General features: G+C 31.9%; 1 protein-coding gene across 1 annotated transcript; it reads right to left on the bottom strand.

Moving 5' to 3' along the window:
* Positions 1-1,497: 1,497 nt before the first annotated feature.
* On the bottom strand, positions 1,498-3,416 carry LOC126724978 (protein BIG GRAIN 1-like B). Its single transcript, XM_050429440.1, has one exon. The coding sequence runs from the start codon at positions 2,971-2,973 to the stop codon at positions 1,618-1,620; it is 1,356 nt and encodes a 451-aa protein (XP_050285397.1). The 5' UTR covers positions 2,974-3,416; the 3' UTR covers positions 1,498-1,617.
* Positions 3,417-15,004: the final 11,588 nt, after the last annotated feature.

The following is a 15,004-nucleotide window of genomic DNA, read 5'->3' on the forward strand; positions in this document are numbered from 1 at the left end:
GTACATGAAAGTTGCAATCAAAGGACAGTGTTGTTATTTATATGAAACAGCTCTATTATGCAGGCCAGTGCCCCGAGACAAATTGGAGAGGAAAAACTTAAAAGGCAAATTACCTAAAAGGTTTGACATAATTAATGTTAGATTCATCAAAGTTTTCATAATTTTTTAAAATAGTGATGTCGTGATTGAAGCAAAATCACTTTTACAAGAATTCACTATGCCACTTTTATTATATATCAACAAGTCACTTAAAAAATTGTAAAAATTGTTGAGGAAAATTTGTGTCGTGAAGAGAGAATAGGAAAATAACTACGAATCTTTATAAGATTTTCCCCTCTAAAGGATTAAGGGTATTTATGTAGAGCAGTTCATTACCAATAGGAGAAGATTGTAGTCGAGTTTTGTGGTTCAGTGGTACAATCCATCCAATCTCCCTTGTATTGAGTAATCTACTCAATCAAAGAAAAAAGGAGAGGTTAATTTGTCACTAATCTTGTCTATTCGCTTAATCCAAGCATGTTAATCATTTGTCTAATTGTTCTAATCTCTCTATCTCCAAAGTGGAAGAGGAAAAACTTTCATTTTCTAGACTAATACCCTTTTATGTCCCCTTGTTCATTTATATGCATATGAGACAAGAAATGGATAAACTTTAAAAGTGCCTATGGGTTTGAAAAAATAAGGTTTATGAGCAGTATTCACAGCAAAATTTGAAGAAATCTTCCAAACACCTTTAAGGGTATTGCTCTTTAGCTTACAAACCAACCAAGTTTTTTAGCAATATTTTTCTTTTATCAAGAAGCCAACCAACTTTGACATCAAGGCCTTAAGAGAATCAAAGATAGATCCTTTTGTCCACAGCTTTTGAGACCATGCATCTATCTACTTCCTTTATTTCCATAAACCCCATCAAGTTCACCTCCTTTTACTGCCTGTAAAACACCACCGGAAAAATCATTCTCCGGCCAGCAACTTTAATCACACTCCAATTTAATAAAGAAAGTTTTTGCCTTAAAAAATAAAAATTAAAGCCTTCAATGGTTAACAGAGACACTTTTTTGACTAATAGTCCCTCATACACCATGAAGATAGTGTCATTCTCAAGCAAAGAATAGGTCCCACTATCTTACATGGTTGGAAGAGTAGAAAATCTGCCTTTGCTTTTAACCTCACCTTCATCTTCTTCACCCTCTTTACCTTTTTCCATTTTCGTGTGTGAACACACTCTCCGAATCTTCAATCACTTCTTTCTTACCTTTTTTTTTTTTTTTATTAACATTTACACAATCATTTATGCTCACCATCTCCCACTTCCTTGCTTATGTCAATATTTAATACTCACTATTAAATTTTATGATGTGTTTCAATATATCACAATTCTCAATTTTCCGGATTTGAAATTGACTTTAAACAAAATATATGACACTAAGCATGTACATATGGCGGAGTTATTAACTCTTTACCTAAAATTAAATTAAAAAATAAAAATAAAGGAAAGAGAGTAAAGAATATTTCATAATACAACAAGATAAATATTATTATCTCAAGTAAACCCCCAAACCATTGATATTAAAAAGGCTAAAAAAAGAAAAAAAAAAGTTCCAAATTCTTTGGAAATTACAGAATTAAGCCATTAGCAATGGCTCTATTAGTATTGAAATGTGTTGTCTCATACACAGGCAATTCTTCACGATACCTCTCAATCCCAATGGCAGAAAGATTATCCAATTCAAACAGATCAGAACTTGAATAACTTGCTGCATCATCATCATCATCTTCATCATCAAAATCTCCAATATTAGCATCTTGAATAACACAATCTCTCATTTCCTTCTCTTTCTGATAATTCTTCATCAAACCCTTAGCAGCCTCTTCAACCCTATAATTCCCACCCATTACATAACACTTAATCTCAGCATCTCTTATGGTTGACACAGCCATTAGCCCTGCTGGTTCATTTTCAAGCAAACTTTTATGCCCACAAGGCCTACAATCCTCATCCACAATCACACTCACTGGACAAAACCTCACAGACCTTTTCACATTACCAACACCACCACCAACACTACCATTATTGTTACTGAACTTCCCTCTAGAAGAAGATGGTGTTTTGCTTAAACAGGACCTTGAAAACGAAGACGCAGAAGAACATGTAGAAGTAGTTGTAGACTTCGATTTTGATCTCTCATATTTATCAAACCCTCCAACTGTTTTGGCTTTCTTTGAAGCATTAGTGAAAAGAGAGTTGAGAAAAGTTGCGAGCTTTCCACCTGGTGATATTGGCTGCTTCACTTTCTTCAAATCTCCGTAGATTTTCATGGCTTTGGACTTGGTCTTGACGAAACCATTCTCATGCTTTGGCTTACTATTCTGAGTTGAACATGAATTGTAATTAGATGAGACAAAACTTTCACCAAATTGACGAGGCTTTTCAGAGAGACTGGTACGAATAGGCTTTATTGTTGCTGGCCTTTGTTGCATGGTGTTGTAACATGAAGAAGAAGAAGACCTTGATTTATTAGAGACATACATAGAATCAGACTCAGACGAAGAAAACCCACCTCCACAACTCGAATCAGAAGAGCTTGAGCTAGAATTTTGCAACATAAAAGCACGGTTTTCGTTTTGTGAAAGTAGTACCTTTTCCTTCTCATTCACTTTGTTCTTCTTGTTCTTCTTCTCCATCCACTTCTCTATCATGCATGTCTTTCGAAAGCTAGCCATTTCTTCATCTTGGTCTTCTTGTTGTTGGGCTTTTCTGAGGTTGGTATTGGGCAGGGAAGTGTGCTTCTTTGATCTCATGGTTGTTTCTTTGTAGAAAATGAGTTGATCTTCTTTGGCTTTGTTGTGGGATTGATCGTCTATGGAGTTGTAAATAGCGTCAAGAAGAGTGGAAGAGAAAGATGGGTTTTCTCTACGGTGTCGGTGGTGATGTTCTTCTCGTAGAGATTTATTATTATCCCACCTATCCATTATATTTGGTGCTTGTTGCCCTTTTTATAGAGCAAACAAAGTAATACCAATACTACAAAGGAGAGGAAACAAGAGTGGGAAATAGTGTTTTGTGAATGATTTCAATGATTTCTTTCTCTTTGTTGTTGTTCACTTCAAAGAGTGAGAGAGAGAGAAAAGAGAGAGGGGTTAATGGAGGCAGGCATGATTGTATGTGAAAGAACTAAAAGACATTAATTTTACAAGACAAAGAGTGTTTGTGTTATGTTTGGTAGTTCTTTCACTTTGTTTGTGTGTGTCAGAGAGAGAGAAAGAGAAGGCAAATGAGAAGGAAAGAAAGCAAGCAAACAAGCATGGGCATTGATGAGTGCTTGATAGCTTTGTGTTTTTATGTGAGAGAGAGATAGAGGGAAAGAGTAATGAAAGCCAAAAGCCACGCCTTGAGAGAGAGAGAGAGAGAGAGAGAGAGAGAGAGATTGTGTGTTGCTTTCACACGCTCTTATAAGAGAGAGATTTAGAGAGAGCTAGCGCGTGTAAATAATGTAAGTCCAGTTGGAACTAGTGCCAGCTTGGCAATGATGTTGTGGCATAGAAATTATTAAAATCAATTTTGTGTTTATTTTTTTTTTTATTTTTTTTTTTTTTTGGGGGGTTAAGTCCTTTATCATTTTAATTGAATTTGCCTTGTTCTCTATTCTACACACTTTGGCTCCTCCACATGAAGTGACATTAGATCCTTACTTTTCTTCCAAAAAGAAAAGGAAAGAAAGTTATTAATTTGTGGGATCATTATGTACAGAACATGGTGATCCTACAAACATCACAACCAAATTTTTTTACTTGGGTCCACATAGGTTTTTTATTTCCTTTTTTCTTTTTGAATTTCTTGTGACTAATTTATTTATGGTTAATTATATTGTCGATTGACATGCCTATGTTAACGTATAACTATTAAAGTGATATATTGTAACCAAGAGCCCTGTTCCTATCGTCGCCTATGTTGAACGAGTTGGTACTTCACAAGCCATGAGTAGTTAAGGGGACCCAAGTTCAAGTGGTTATGGTTTCTAACATATATATATGATCTCATTAATAATATTTAATAGCTCTTTTTAAATTATTAAAAAAAATCAACGTTAAATTATCTTGCCCCACTTTTTATAACTATTGAATATTAAAAAATAAATAAATAAAAGAAATATATTATTGTCATTGGTATAATAAAAATGAATTATATTAAAGCAGTAATGTTCCACCAACCACAATTTATAACTTTAAAAGGTTGAAAAACTTTCCCGATCTCTAGGCTACTCTTACGCATAGAAAATCTTGAAATATAGTTGTGTTGATTTTTAGTTAGAAATTTTCCCAATTATATGTTGATCCGGGTACCTATTATTTCTTCAATTATTCATTTTCAGCCTAGTAATTTCTAGATTTTGCTTGATATGTCTATAATAATGTAAGGAGTTTAATATAAAGTAAAAGAAGATAACAAATGCAATGTCGGCCCAATGGTTTTCTTACTTTTATTTTTATAATTTGAAAGTTATGTTCTTAATTAAATTCTGGTCTTCTCTATTAAAAATACCAAAAAATGCTAAATTAAGTTCGAAAACTCTTGGGGTCTAGTGGTTTCTCTTTTTTTTTTGGTAACCCGGAGATTTATTCAACGTCCAATGGTTTCTTTGACTTCTTAAAATAACAGATTTTGATATAAGCTTCGCATACTATATAGTATAATACTATATTATGACCAACTTATATCCCTGCAGCTAATATAAAAGGATAGATTTTGATTTTTTTTTTTCTTTAATTAAGTTTTGTTTCAACAAAGAAGTGGGAACTGAGAAATATGAAGATGTGGAGCACCTCTTCATAGCATGTTTTCAATTGTATTATGAATCATTATTATTTTCTAGGCCAACCTGTATTGATAGGTGTACAGTCAACTAATGCGGCGTCAATTATAAATTTTGCCCTATATATAAGACTTTTCTCTTCTTCTTCTTCTTTTTTTCATTTTTTTTTTTTTTTTTTGGGTGTTTAACTTCTGTGACCCTTAAGCAAGTAAAAGGTTATGAACTTCGCCCATGTCAATTTTTAAGTCTACTCAATTAATGCATGAAGGTTTGCGTAATAGGAATAGAAGTACAAAAAATAGTGTTCAAAAAAGAAAAATCAATTATAAGTTTTATTTTTTTGTTTTTAATAAAAATAGATTTCTATTAGTTCAATCAGTAAAATCTTTTAAAAGTTACCATAACTTTTAAGTGGAGTTGTGGTGTGCCTTTGTATTAGAATTTATTTCACTCTCCTTTGTGTGTATTTCTTAAAAATAAAAAATAAAAAAAAAGGTAAAATCTCTTATTATTAAATAAGAAACATGAATTTGAATCACATTAACACAAATATATAAAAGAAAAAAAAAATCCGTCTTTTGCTTTAATGATAATGAACAATCATTATGAAAATAATATAAACTTACTAGTATGATATGAATGAAATACAATATGAGAATGAATATGAATCAATAAATGATAAAGTTGGTCTAGTAACGTTGTTTGTATTTTTTGGAAATACATGTAGGTGAATAAATGTGTAGAAATACATGTAATATTGTTTAAAAACTAAAAAGTGTTGCTTAAACTACCATACCAAACAGCCCCTTAATTAATGTAACGCCAAAAACTTTGTAATTTAATTGCCACTTTCTGGCATTTCTAATGAAAAAATTCAGGATTTAAATCTTCTTTTCTTTTGTTGTAACTACCAAATTTTCAACAAATAATAATAACAATAATAATAATAATAATGTAACTTACTACTTTTTCTTTGTTTAATTTCTTATACTACTATGGTCGGCAAATCCTTTGAATTACCAGCCAATTTTCAACGGTAAATAAGGAATATAATGATGCAGTTGATTTGGCAAACATTGGATTATTTTACTATTGTATAGAACAGTCCACTACAACAACATATTAAGGACACAATAATGTGGATATCTGTAAAACATTGGCTCTCCAATTTTTATAATCTGTTTACCTTTACATTATTACCGTCATAGTCTTACCCTTTAATGCTAGGCACTAGTTTCATCACAATTTGACTATCATTGAGTTCCATTTTAAATCCTCGACAAGGTAATTATGTGGCTGCTGTGTAGTAATCATAATCTTTAGATTTTTCCAATTTAACTTTAAATGTCACTTTCAAACTTATCATTACTGTTCCTAGAAGCTTAGCATTTTATCATTAACATTTTACAGTTCTGACATTTTGTTGATATAAGAACATAAAATTGTCATTAAAAAGCTGTCAGTTGAGATTTATTCACATTCTTAAGTTGTAGAAAAGTGATAGTTTCAAAAAATATATATATTTATTTGTTTATTTTAGGTTGAGATAATATGGGCAGCAATACTCAATTTTTTTTTTTTTTTGAATAAATTTAAGTATAGTTTCTTAGATCGTAATTCTCTAATTAAATTCAATCTTTCACCTTGAAAACTACAACCATACTTACAAGGAACTATATTGGGCAAGAAGCCAATAAGTTATATCATTATGTTGCGTTGATCAATAATTCTTGTGGTTAAACTTAATTAATTGGAGAATCTAATGTGCAATACTTAAAACAACTATAATTAAGTATTATCTTTATTTCTTAATTATGAGTTACGAATGAGCCTTCATTTATTTTTAAATTGGTATGATATTTTAGAGACATATGTTAAAGGTGTTACAAAATTTTATCACATCATTTTTATAAACTAGTGTAGTAATGAATGTGATTGTTTAACGTAAACAACATAATAAATGAATGTCAAACATATATATATTTTTTTATATTTGACGACATATCAATTTATAAATATTACGTAATAAAATTTGTAATATCTTTAGCATTATTTATTTTTAAATTGTCCGCTTTAGAAGAGTGTTCAAGATAATGATCAATGAACAGCTTCTTTAAGTACACTTGGACTAAAGTTAATGACAAATGTCAAGCTAATCTAAACGTGCCCCTCACATCCTACAGTTGGTAAACGTAAATCTTCTACATGTTTTACAAGTGTCTTGGAGAGAGAAAGTGAGAGACTGGGTGGTGCTTATTTGCACAATGATTGCACTCGTGGCTCCTTAACTTTTTTAGAGAGAGAGAGAGAGATAGAGAGAGATCTTAGAAACTAAATACAAAGAACAAAGAACAAAGCACAAGTGATTTATTTAACATAAAGTCACAAAGGATTAGGACAAGAGAATGTGTAGGAATAGATAAAGTGAGATCAATTGATCTAATAAACTAAGGAAAAGGCTCCAAAAGCAATGTGCGTGTGCATTGCTCATCTAATTCTCTTCCCTTTTTCTCACATGTACTCCTCTCTCTCTTTCCCTCCGTCTTCCCTTCAAACTCAAGAAAATCTTCCATTATTATATATTCCCTACAACTGTGATATCATACTAACCTCTAAACCTTTTCATACTAAGCAATTAACGTATGAGCTATATATGTAACAACCATACAAAGCCAGGACATGTACACGTGTCTCATTTTATTCCAATTTAGAACTCAGATACATAAAACAAAATACATCCATATAATATGTTTTTAAATTGGCCTGAATTGTTGATGATTGTAGTAACCTCATGCATCAGCTTCTCTCTTGAAAAATTCAGCACCACTTCAAGGAAGCTAATGCATGCACTGATGCACTAGACAAAAAAGCCGTCAATCTCTAACAGGGCTTTCGTATTTTAGACTCTCTATCTGTGTAAATATTTCATCTTTTGCTTCATGACCTTGTTAGCCTGTTTTGTAACCGACTTTGTATTGCTTCAGTCCCTACAGCTATTGTTTAGCTTTCATTAATATATATCCCTATCAACCAAAAAAAAAAAACCAAATTTATATTAGAACTGAAAGTACTATTATCATCATGTGACATGTAACACATGACCTAAATGTGATTATCGTGTCTAAAAGCATAAAAAGGGAAATAATTAGCCTATTAAAGCATTGTTATCTAGAAAAGGAGAGAAATAAAGTAGATTTGAATGAAATTGTGGAGTTAGTCACTATTTATTTCCTAGTTAATTATAAGACTTCTTACTATTGAACAAATTTTTAAGGGAGTGTCACAATTGCTCTCTCTCTCTCTCTCTCCACCCACTTCATCTTGCTCGAGCATCATACTTGTAATTCCATTGGTAGGGTGCCCTACAAACATGGTATAGAGTAGGAGTATGAAAAGATTGAGAGATTCCTTTCAGGTCATGGGGTTAATGAGAGAAGGACGAAACAGAGAAGATTCCATTCAGATCATGGAATGACCAATTTGGGGACCCAAATTCCAACTAAATGTAAGATTGACATGCTCTAACCATGAAAAAGTTCTAGACCCCATATTTCGACTACAATCATCCCACCTAAGAACGTATCTTAAAAATATTCTTTGTGATAAAGGCTCTACTATAGTCTCCACCACCACCCCATTAGATTAGACATATCAAAGACATGATGTAATATTGTGGTAGAAAAAAAATGAGAGGGCAACTAGCAGTCATTTCATAAAGAAATTGTTTTCATATGCATACATACCTTTTGTTTGGTAGCACATAGTAAACTTGTCCTGTAATGCACTAATATAATGCTTATTACAATTTGACATTGTTTCAATCAAATTTTGTATGAAAATCTTAAAAGTCTAATACCCTTTTTTTGCTTAATCCATTTTTTCCCTTTTTTTGGTATGGTAGCACACAAGTTAATTTGTCCCTTATGCATATGCAAGAGACAATTAAGATATGAAATCTAATCATTAAGAAGATAGGGCATTTGGCATGGAAGCATATTGTTGTCCACTGTAAAAGTGTCTGCATGACCTCCATATAATTCAATTGGACTATGATAATTTCCTTATTTGATCATCTAATTGTTGGGGTGTGACACTAACTAGTCCATTGCAAAATGGACTTTTAGTGGCTTCCACACTGGATGAGAATTGATCATCCATTTTGTTTTTTCCTTTAATATCTTTTGAGGGCCATTATTCATCATCAATTTTAAGTCTTAAAAGATGCTTGCTTCCACTTCATGTCACACTTCCATGCTGTATACTTGGAAATGATGGTCACACAGGACCATGCTTCCATCATTCTATTCAATCTTCGTTTAGTTGCAATTGAGACCTAGGTAGCTTTGGCCCATCTGAATTTGTGATTATAAAGCCAAAAACTAAAAAAGAGTTGTGAGTCCAACTTATACAACTAATTATATATAAATCTATGCAATCAATGGCCATGATGAAGTTTCTTTGCTTGCTTTTCTCCCTTGAAAATCTAAGGGGTTGTGGTGTTGAGAGTTGAGACCTTTCATCAAAATTATTTAGTTACTTTCTTCTTTCTATTTGGATCTACTTCATCTAGTGGATTTGATCATTCATGCTTATACACAACTTTTGCATCACTTGAACTAATGAGTTGGAGCATGTTGGTTGTTTCCAAACTTCACCAGAACTTGCACTCTAATATGGTTCTTGTCAAAGTAAAATAAATTAATTTCCACGTGTTACATGAAGATCAAATTTCCACCAAGACCTATGTATTTTGACTGCAATATAAAGTCATGATAATCGGTATCGGCCTAACACCACCAAGGGTGAATAATACAATGACAAAGGCTTAATTCTTACCATGTGATTTGATTGGGGTCAATTTCTTATCATAGCCTCTTTTTTTTCCTAATAATTAAAAAGAAAAAAGCCGATACCAATCAGAGAAAATTTAGGGATAAGACTTTTATACCACAACTTTTACCACAACCTAATGTAATCAATTATAAATATATGGTGGAAACTGAGTGATTGGTCCCTATAGAAATGATAGTTCACCAATTTCAGTTGACAACTTCCACAAATTGTAAAAAAAAAGTTATAACAAAGTATGTGGTCATAAAAAATAAAAATAAAAGTATCTATTAGGGATGGCGAAATGTCCTTGTAACACCCCTCACCCAATTTGACCAATCCTATCCTGCCTTGCGCGGGTTTTCCAACCCCAACAAAGGGACAGAACGGGGATGAATTTTGCCTACCCAATCTTGTCTTGCTTCATGTGTATTATAAATTCAAATTACTTTTATATATAATTTAATCTTTTTTTTTTAATACATATCATAATACCATCCCAAAAAACTCATCTCCCTCTTTCAACATTCTAATCACCACCATCATTTCCCATTCTTTCTCATCTCTCTTACTTTGGTAAGTGCCAACACCATCTCATCAAGGATTGCAAAATAACTCTACCCCATTTCGCTTTGTTGCAATCTCTATTATCAATATGCCCTCTTACTCTCTGAAATAACCCTATTTTGTCATCTATGGTAGTTAAAGAAAAACATAATAATAACTACCAATTATCGAACATAAACATTCATGATTTAAACCCTCCCTCTTCCATCGTAACTACTGATTATCAAAAAAAAAAACTCTAAAATGCAGGAAAGCGGCATGACAATCTAGACATGGGAGGATGATGAGTGTTTTGTGTTCTGTAATTGTCTTGCTAATGTTCGAGTGCAAAAACTTTATGTTGAATTGGATGTGATATTTTTTTCCATCATGGAATACAACAAAGAAGGTGCAATTAATGTTCAATTCTATTCCTGTCGGCATTGGTTTAATGCGAATCCAACACTTAATAAAGCATTGGCATCCTAGATTTTCCTTATTACAACCCAACGGCACAACTAAAAAAATTGTGTACGAAACTGTATGCCATTTCCAATAAACAGCCACATTGTAAGGATCGTACGGACTTCTTTAAAGTGGGCCAAGGTCCAAAACCCTTATTTAAGCACACCACTTTATCCCATACCTACCTACTCTTTATTATTATTATTTTTAAAAAAAAATGCTTTGTAAAATTAAAACAAAATAAAATTCATATTTAATATAGTAAAAATTGGGATATTACACCCTTGCTCTTCGATCATGCCATTCAATATAACCAATAATAACTTGCACAACATATTCATTTTAAAATTACTAGTAAAATATTTTGGCTTATGTAAAACTTTATCATCAAAATTTTAAAATTTTTAAAATGCTAATTTAATTAATACTCTATTTTAAGAAATTTAAAGAAAATTATTACTTAAAATTTTAAATTATTCAATCATCTTCTACAATTTTATTTTATTTCATTCAAAAGTCATGTTTATGTTTATATAGGGTTGTTCAAAAGCATTAAGCCAACGACCATGTTGACTATGATCAGACTAGACTGTTCATTTATGACGGCCTCTAATAATACATAAGAACTTTTGAATAAAAATGGATGAATTCATAATCTTTACGTGAGGCACAAGGAAACTAAAGGTAAATTTTTTTTTTTTACTATATATTTTATTTAAATCCCAATCATGTTAAAAATTAAAATGCCACTTAGATCCCCACACGTGGACTTGTGCTTGCGGCTTTCTTAAGCAAAGGCAGTAGAACTCTGCACAAAAAGAAAATTTAAAAAAATAATAATAATGAAAAAAAAAAAAAAAAGTGAAAAAGGTACGTAGTAGAATTGATGTAAAAATTGTTTGCCCTTTGGAAATATTTATTTTAACCCAAGATCGCAAATTTTCATGAAAAGCATTATATTCTGATGAAGAACAGATCAACAAAGTGACCAAAATCTTTCGATCTTGCTACTGCCCCATCTAGCATTCTTTTGTGTTTTTGAGATTAGAGGTTTTGCTTTTTAGAACTTACTTTTCTGCTTGTTTGATTGTGATTTGTTTAACTACTTAGGCCACCATTACCTCCAACATTTCCAAACCTGTATCTGCTTTGACTACTTTAAGTCTTTAACCTCATGCTCTGTGCCTGTTTATGAATTGATTTGCTTCCTTCCAAAATTTCATTTTTAAGACTTTACACTGTCTTTACTTCTTTAATCATCCGCTAAGTACATGTTCTTTCACCCCCAAATAGTTTTCCTTGAAAACTCATTCATGCGCTTAGGTCCAAAATTCCAACAATTATCACATTGCTTCACACTTGGCATGCATATTGTGCCAACTTCAGAACACATCGACAAAAAAATTTTACTGAATCAAAGAAATCAATCATTGCATTGGTGCTGAATTTCAGTGCAAGATCTTCTCTCTATTTGTTCAATAATATTCACTTTCATGATGACATTGGAAAAGTGCGCAAAATGCCTATTAAACCCACGTAGTTCAATGTCTTAAATGATCTGGAAAGTATATAGCCACCTATGGTCTTTAAATTGGAAGAGAATGTTTTATAGGCTTTGAATGCAAAAGCCAAAGAAAGAGAGATTCAATTCAATACCCAAGTTGAAGTGGCTTGTGCTTGTAGCAGAGGTGGGACTTCAGGCTTTTGTGGGGTATTGCATGTGTGAAGGGGCGTGAAGTCACAAAAGGAAAAGTGTTTGTTGGTGATCCCGAGAGAACAAAGTGAGCAAAGACACAGAACAAAGCCTCTCTTCCTCTAAAGAGAACAAAGACAGGGAATAAATAAAGCCCTCACTTCCTCTTCTTTCTTTTCTTCTGACAAAAAGGAAGGTTGCGAGCTCAGCCTTCGATTCTATGTGTGAATACAGACATGGAAAGCGTGGTCATGTAGACAAATTTTATGAAACTTTAACTGGTCAAAAAATAAAATGAACCCAATTTTTCATTTCTGGTAAGATCCTCACAAAGTTATCGATCAAAGATGATCAAAGGGCAATGCATCAAATAAACATCAAAGTGTGTTACCACGTCTTTCAATGAAATTTGGACTGAACTTGTGTGTGTGTTACCATAAGAAAAGGCATTTATCAATTTTTTGAGACATGAAAACATACAAGTACTCTTGAATAAAAATTGAAAAGAGATGTATAACTAGAGTTCCTACAAAAATGATAGGATATTTGGTACCAGAAGAAAGGGTATCTGTATCATTTTGATTTGGTCCTGATTTCTCTATTTTTCCCAACAATTTCTTTGTTAACTGAAACTAGTAAGTTGCCCTTGCAATGCATGGATATTGTAATATTTTATGTAAGATAATTTTGGAGAATTTTGTACAAATATTATAGCATAATTGTTACAGAATTATGATAGTAATGAGTTCATCATTTGAAAAAACAATTATAAATTGCATACATATATCTATTATAATTATTTAGGTCAAGTAATGAGAAATAAAAAAACAACTTTGGAGGAATATTGTAAAATAAAAGTTAATATAAAATGTATCTTTCTCTTTCTTCTTAATTCTAAAACAAAATACACATTCTAAACACATACAAACAATCACATCATTTACAAAACTCATAAATCTATAACATTTGACCTTAACATCAAAATCATAATTATTGTTGTCACTCAATATAAAATACATGCCACCCTTCCTTGGTTGTAGCCAACACATACGGGTTAAGATTAGATGAGACAAGAATAAAAGATCTAGGTAGGTATCATCGAAAGATTGAAGGTAAATGAAATCATTTTTGGTCAGTTGTGACATGAGATGGCACGAAGGGCTATAGGTAGATATATATAAAAGAGTAAAAATGCAAGAGGTGAAAATGGTGAATTGAAATTCAAATAATTTTGTGTATATATGTGAGAGAGAAATAGTCTTGAAACATTGAACCAAATAAAACAAAAAATCAATATTTAAATTGTTCTTATCTATGATGTGGCATTAGAGAATATTTCAATTCTTTTTGCATAGAATGCGCCACTTGATAAAACTCCATGCTTTCCCACATGAGATCTCTACTTTATATATATATATATATATATATATATATATTGATGATTGGTAGAGCTCAATTTTGGAAATGATTAAATAAGGAAAAGTATCTTGTACATTGAATTTCTCCCAAATCAAATGAGGAAAAGTAATGCTTAGGCCATGATTTTCTCCCAAATCATATATATATATATATATATATATATATATATATTGATGATTGGTAGAGCTCAATTTTGGAAATGATTAAATAAGGAAAAGTATCTTGTACACTGAATTTCTCCCAAATCAAATGAGGAAAAGTAATGCTTAGGCCATGATTTTCTCCCAAATCACACAAGCTCAACAGAGTATCTTGTACGCTGAATTTCTCCCAAATCAAATGAGGAAAAGTAATAAAAGCTCAGCATGAGTAAAATGAAATAATAAACTTAGGCCATGATTGTCTCCTTTGTATTATTAGTATGCTTAGCTATCATCTTGGACTACTTTGGGTTCTCTTCAATCACATAAAAGACGCAGTAAAAGAGTATAATCCAACTAACAGAATATTTAGGTTAATATTCTTTCTTCTCTTTAGTTCAAAATTTTAGTCGTGCATTTCCTTCCTTTCTGAGATACAACTGGAGTGTTTAGTTACCAATATATGGTTAGTGTGCGGAACAAGGCACTGAGACACCTTTTGCTAGTAATTAAGTGTGCGTTTGGATTGCACGTTTTGCGTTTGTGTTTGACGTTTTAAATGAAGACAATTGCACAGGTAGCATTATAGACAGAACATTCAATAGTATTAAGCAATATTATATTATTATATATCCATAACACAAATACACTAAACACCAATCATTCATTCAAATATAAATTTTTAATCAAAGTAAATTTCAGCCATTCATTCTAATAACTTTTTGGCTCAACACCCAACCATTCACCATCAATGATAGCTCCATGTCATGAAGTAATACTTCAAAATTATTTTTGGTGCAATTTGTCTTGTCATGTCATGTCCGTACTGGAACCCACATTTTAAAATTATTTTACTATAATATTTTCAATTTTCAGCAAAATAAACGGTACCCAAACAGACTCTAAATGTTGTGCCTTGTCAACCAAGTACTCGGGTGCTTGTAAGCCACATCATGAAATTGTTACACAAATAAGCAAATATGAAACTATGGAAGGTGAAACTTATCTAATGGAGACCATACTTGTGATGGGTTAACTCTGAGTTTTTTGTGATTGAAATTGAACCAGATGCCAAAACTTAATGCAAAGAAAGGAAA

Source organism: Quercus robur, chromosome 5 (genome assembly GCF_932294415.1).
Source record: "Quercus robur chromosome 5, dhQueRobu3.1, whole genome shotgun sequence".
Classification (NCBI taxonomy): domain Eukaryota; kingdom Viridiplantae; phylum Streptophyta; class Magnoliopsida; order Fagales; family Fagaceae; genus Quercus; species Quercus robur.

Coding starts and splice junctions, on each gene's coding strand:
- LOC126724978 (XM_050429440.1), bottom strand. CDS start 2,973: ATGGATAGGTGGGATAATAATAAATCTCTACGAGAAGAACATCACCAC.